The sequence below is a fragment of the Bison bison genome, unplaced genomic scaffold, assembly GCF_000754665.1.
Source record: "Bison bison bison isolate TAMUID 2011002044 unplaced genomic scaffold, Bison_UMD1.0 scf7180017864108, whole genome shotgun sequence".
Classification (NCBI taxonomy): Eukaryota; Metazoa; Chordata; class Mammalia; order Artiodactyla; family Bovidae; genus Bison; species Bison bison.
Genome location: NW_011494680.1, coordinates 1,358,713 through 1,364,969, shown reverse-complemented (window position 1 = coordinate 1,364,969; position 6,257 = coordinate 1,358,713). Strand labels below are relative to the sequence as shown.

At 42.7% G+C, this 6,257-nt stretch overlaps 1 protein-coding gene across 1 annotated transcript in view; it reads right to left on the bottom strand.

Moving 5' to 3' along the window:
* KIAA0196 (KIAA0196 ortholog) overlaps positions 1-6,257 on the bottom strand; it is a 53,214-nt gene continuing 46,957 nt past the window's right edge. The window contains exons 27-29 of the mRNA XM_010838885.1: positions 3,235-3,388; positions 2,312-2,399; positions 1-415 (exon numbers count right to left, since the gene is read on the bottom strand). Of these exons, the coding sequence (XP_010837187.1) occupies positions 359-415; positions 2,312-2,399; positions 3,235-3,388 (299 nt within the window). The 3' untranslated portion in view covers positions 1-358. The remainder of the gene's footprint in view (positions 416-2,311; positions 2,400-3,234; positions 3,389-6,257) is intronic.

Genomic DNA, 6,257 nt, shown 5'->3' with positions numbered 1-6,257 from the left:
TTCGGGTACTGGCAATACTATTTTACTGAAAATCTGGAGTTGCACAAATAGTTCTTTAGAACATAAAACTAAGTGGATTTATACATAACAATTATAGTCAGCATTTATAAGAGGCAGTACAAAAATGTGTTCTGCTTCTACATGATATAAATTGTACATAATAACATGATTTAAACAATATTAGTTATATTAACTCGTTCAGTGGATACATCTTACTCAGAACGTCTGATGTTTCCCATAAGGGAAAAAATGCAGTTCTCCGAGCAGGTGGGTTTCTTTTCATTTCCAAGTTGATTTTAGTGATGGTGGGAAGATTTAAGGATAATCCTTTCATTGAAGAAGCAGAAGTCAAAAAAAGTTACAGGACTGTTCTGAACTCATCAAAAATGAAATTAGGCACATGTGCTTCAGCAACCTAAAAAAATGAAAACAAAAGAGTTAACGGTGTCATAGTGTAAGAAGACCAAATTCAGCAGTAGTCTCTGGTAATCTGTCCTAGACAAAAATAACATGGAGTGGCATAGTTTTAAAATGAAAATGAAATGCAGAGTAACATGAATATATTAACATATGATACCTATTACATGCTATTATATTGGTATGGTATAAAAAAATTTAAAATTTTCCATATGAAAATTAAACAGGAAGACATCCTTTGGAGCAAGGTGAATCACTGGGAAATAATGAACCACTAATTGAAACCACCACCTTCTTTCTCTGGCATTTCTACCACTGATGTTTAATTTCTTGGCACTGCTGACATCTGAAGGGATGCAGTGCAGTCCCTTCCCCAGCCCTCCACTGCCCTACCCCTAGACGAGAAGGTCCCCTGGCCCTTAAAGGCACTTGGATCTGCAAACATGCACATGCCTCTGGGAAGTACTAAGACTGGTCTCAGGTCATCTCATAATTAACTAATGACCAACTAGGAAGAACAGGACATCTAGTGCTGGAAATTGGTAGTCTTTAAAAGCAATGTTTAATTTTTTTCTGACTATAAAGTTCAGTTCAGTTCAGTTCAGTCGCTCTGTCCTGTCCGACTCTTTGTGAACCCATGGACTGCAGCATGCCAGGCCTCCCTGTCCATCACCAACTGCCGGAGTTTACTCAAACTCATGTCCATTGAGTCGGTGATGCCATCCAGCCATCTCATCCTCTGTCATCTCCTTCTCCTCCCGCCTTCAATCTTTCCCAGCATCAGGGTCTTTTCAAACAAGTCAGTTCTTCGCATCATGTGGCCAAAGTATTGGAGTTTCAGCTTCAGCTGAAACTTCAGCTTCAGTCCTTCCAATAAATATTCATGAGTATTTCCTTTAGGATGGACCGGTTGGATCTCCTTGCAGTCCAGGGGACTCTCAAGAGTCTCCTCCAACACCACAGTTCAAAAGCATCAATTCTTCAGTGCTGAGCTTTCTTTATAGCCCAACTCTCACATCCATACATGACTACTGGAAAAACCATTAGCTTTGACTACACAGACCTTTGTATCACTTGCTAATTCGAGGAAAATTAGAAAATGGAGAGGAGTATAAAAAGGAACAATATCCGATCTTAATTCCCTAAAGAAAACTAAAAGTGATCATTGTTTTGTATCAAATTCTTACAATTTATACACACACATACACTTAAAACGCTTACACTTAAAACTAGGATCACATAATCTTGTGTCCTTTACCTCTGCTAAATTTTATGTTCTGAACACCCTTACACAGGTATCTTGGTGAGCATTTGTCATTTTTGGAAACATGGTTGTACAACACTTCAACCATGGAGGGAACTTAGCCAAATGGGCTGCAGGAACTGGGTTATTGTGGAGATGAAGAAACAAACCACACAATCATTCGCTACCCTGGCCTCTTAAGGAATTCTCTCCTGGAGTGCCCATCTTAACTCCTGATCAGGGTGACCTGCAGACTGGAGGAGGGCATGGCAGAGGGTGAGAAGATGAGGAGGGAAGTTGTGCTCAATCATGCCTTCTCGCAAAGCACTGAACATTCAGAAGAGGGAGAAACATCTCCGAGCCGAGCCCTGGGGCACAGCAGGGTGAGGGGCTCAGAGGTGTCCACAGGGAATGAGCTTCTGGACTTCATTCCTTATGAGTCCAGGGCCTTTCTTCAAACCATCTTCCTACAAAAAGGGCATTAATTTTTTTTTTTTTTTTGGCTGCACTATGTGGCATGGGGAATCTTAGTCTCCCAACCAAGGATGGAACCCATGGCTCCTCCTGTGATAGAAGTGCGGAGTCTTAACCACTGGTTCTCCAGGGAGGTCCCAAAGGGGCATCGATAAGTGTTTTTTATCTATTGCTTACCCTCCGGGGTAGCTTTGTGTACCGAACATAATCCTCCAGAAACAGAAGGGCGCCCACAACATCGGCAGGCATTTCTGGTATCTTCTGGCTGCAACACAGAACAGTCTGGATCAATGAACTGCTTTCGTACGTAGACCCTTAGTCAAAATAGTGAAAAACTGAAAAAAATGACAGATGACTAAATGAAGCCAAAGAAGAGACACATCTACAGAATCTCCTCTTGATTATTACATTGAGCCATATCTTGCTGGCCGATCTTTAGCACACAGCCTGGAGGAGGGAATCGAAACTTCTCTGAATGGTCTACATGGGTCTTTACGACGTGGCCCCTGCTGACCCTTTAGGGTAACAGAGAAGGAGACTCAGGACCCAGCATCCCATGCAAATACATAACTTGTTCTATCCCAGAAAAGCCGCATTTGGGGTGGAAGAGAGGAAAAAGTAAAGGTTTACAAACTTTGTATCAGGTAGGAGCTTCTGTGTCTCATTTGTTTGATTTCACACCAGGACCTCGGGCTGTGCTAACAGTGGGTAGCTCCCTGACTCCCACTGAAGGGTGGAGCCGTCCCTGGGTAAGTGGCCCGGGGGAGGACATGGGCTCACTGTGGTCTGGGCACAGCACCCACGATGGCAGGGGGGCAGGCCTCTACTTTTTTCCCCGTGGGGCTCGCTCATGGTGCTCATGACTCATTCACAGTGGGTGCTCCCAGGGGACTCCCAGCGACTCCTCAGTGGTGTGACTAAGGATGGGCACGCCTTTAATTGCCCAAACAGGAGATGTGCCCGAACCTGCTGTACAGAGCAGGGTGAGCAGCCGATTCTCTGCTCTACTAGGGGGATAATAAGGGGAGGAGTCTGGCGTGTGTGGTTTCCAGCCCATTCTGGAACACTGATTCCACTTTTTCCTGGTTGGCCTTCTGTACCTTATGCACTGCTCCACTGTGGAGCGGATAAACTGGCCGATCAGCGCCAGGAACTGTTCCGTGTACCGGGAATGAAACTGCTTCAGCAGGGTGAGGAGCCCCAGCACCAGGGGCGGCCAGTCCACGGGGTCGGCGGGCTTTCGGCAGACCATTCCTGCGAGGACCGACAGACCACAGATTACACCACCGAGGGACGTGCTGGCCTTTCGCAGCATTCATTCAGGATGAATGTTCATGAATGTCAAGATGCTGGGGCCCACGTGATCTCTGGCAGAGGATTATCTGGAGGGAATGACAATCCAGGACTACGTTTCGAATTGGATCCAGGATTGGTGGAGGCTTCTAGTGGTCTGAAGGATTCAACACCCTAAAATGGGTACTAATTTTTATAATTACCATCATTGTTTCTTTAGGATTTTGTAATTAATGGATGCAATGGTAGAAAGTATTATAGAGAGTAGCGTTTAAACATATACATTACCATATGTAAAATAGATAGCTGATGGGAAGCTGCTGTATAATACAGGGAGCTCAACGTGGTACTTTGTGATAACCTGGTGGGGTGGGGAGGAGGTTCAATCAAGAGGGAGGGTCATATGTATACTTAGGGCTGATTCATGTTGTTGTATGGCGGAAGTCAACACCATATTGTAAAGCAGTTATCCTCCAATTAAAAAGAAAAAAAGAGATGGATAAAAAGTTACACGAGAAAAGAATGTGCAGAAGTCAGGACAGGAGAGGAAGGAACTATGCCAAGTGAGTGAGTGCCAAAGCTGGCCTTGTCACTAAGGACTTCTGCCCCAATATGAAGACCTTGACCTGCCTGAATGGCTGCTTGGGGAACAGAAGACAGAGCACAGTGTTGGGAAAAAAAACCCCCACAAAGTTGGAAACTTTCATTGCCAGATTTCAAGACTTAGCATAAAGTTACAGTAATCAAGACAGTACTGGCATAAGGACAGGTAAACAGATCAATGGAACGGATAAGAAAATACAGAAATAGTCATACCCTTAAAGGAGCAATTGGATTTCCATGGATATTCACACTATTTAATGGAGAAAGAGAAATCTTCTCAATAACTGATGCTAAAAATAGATATCTTTATGGGGAAGAAAAATGAACCTTGAGCCCTATTTCACATAAAAAGTAATTTGAAATAGACCACAGACCTCAATGTAAAGCTACAAGTATAGTTTCTAGAAAAAAAAAAAAAAGGACAATCTGTGCCCTTGGGATAGGCAAAGGTTTATTAGAGGATAGAAAGGACTAATGATAAAGGAAAATGGATAAAAAAATGGATAAATTGGACATCATCAGCAATAAAACTTCTGCTCATTATGGTCACAAGTAAGAAAATGAATAAGTAAACCATTTTGCAAGAAAAAAAATTTACAGCATGTATATCAAAAAAAGGACTTGTATCCATAAAATAAATAACTCCTACAACTCAGTGATAAAAAAGCTATCAATTCAATTTAAAAACAGGCAAAAGACTTAAACAGACACTTAACAAAGAAGGATAAACAAACAAAAAATATATAAAGAACGGCCAAAAAGCATTTGAAAAAGTGCTCAATATCATAACTCATCAGGGAAAGGCAAGTTAAAACTATAATGAGATACCCTACATACCCATTATAATGTTTAAAAAGATTGAGATGGCCAAATTATGGTAAGTTGTAAAAATGGTACAACCACTTTGGGAAAAGGATTGGCAGTTGATTAGAAAGTTAATCAGTTCCCACATGTGGGTTCTTGTGAAGACTGAGAAAACTTATTTAGGATGCCAAAACAAGCTATCTTGATTTACATAACCTGCTGCTGCTACTGCTAAGTCACTTCAGTCATGTCCGACTGTGTGTGGCCCCATAGACAGCAGCCCACCAGGCTCCCCCATCCCTGGGATTCTCCAGGCAAGAGCACTGGAGTGGGTTGCCATTTCCTTCTCCAAGGCATAAAAGTGAAAGTGAAGTCTCTCAGTCGTGTCCGACTCTTCTCGACCCCATGGACTGCAGCCCACCAGGCTCCTCCGTCCATGGGATTTGCCAGGCAAGAGTACTGGAGTGGGGTGCCACTGCCTTCTCCATTACATAACCTAGTAATTCCAAATTACTCAATGCCCACTGTAAGACACTAGCTGTACTCAGAATATGGAGAGAGAATCCTTCCCAGATAGATAGCAAAGGGGATGTTTACAACAAAGATTTCTCTGAATGGAGTACCACAGAGATTCCTTTTTAAAAGACTGACAAAAGCAGTTGTGTGTTTCTTAGATCAGTCTTGAGAACAATGCTCATAAGGTTTATATAAAAGCTTTCAGGGTACACTACATGCTGATGCTCCTTCCTCAGTCTGCTTTTTCTTTAATTTAATCCCCAACTTAACACACTGACCTGATTAATGAAAAGGACTGTAGTCAGGTATAGGAACTTTCTAAGACACTTCACAGTTTATTCTAAGATCTGGGAATTCTGTGGCATAGTGACATGCTTCTCATAAGCAGCTGTGCAATCAAGGAGCCTGACCTTAACCACATGCAATGAAATGGTAACAAAGGATGAGACCAGTGAGCAAACAGTCTTAATGAAAACAAGGTATCTTCATGTGCTGAGAACACCTTATTATAAAGAAGCATACATTCTTATTTAGTCATAAGGGAGAGAGGTCATGGATCTCAATCTTGAGATGAACTTTTAACTCCATCTTGGGATAGTTCTTTATATTGATTCTGACCAACATCCAGAAAAGGATTTAGCATCAGGTAAGCACTTGCTTTGTGAGAGGTACCGTCACAGGCATTTTTAAGTTCTAACTGGCCCACAAGTTTAAGTATCTTGGCCAATGTCACACAAGTGGCAAGTTGTGAAGTCAGAATCCAGACACACCTTTGTTCCCTCCACCCTACAGCAAGGCTTACTGGGTGCCGCCATGCCCTGCACTGGAGAAGGACATGGCACCCCGTTCTAGCATTCTTGCTGGCAGGATCTCCTGGACAGAGGAGACTGGTGGGTTACCGTCCATA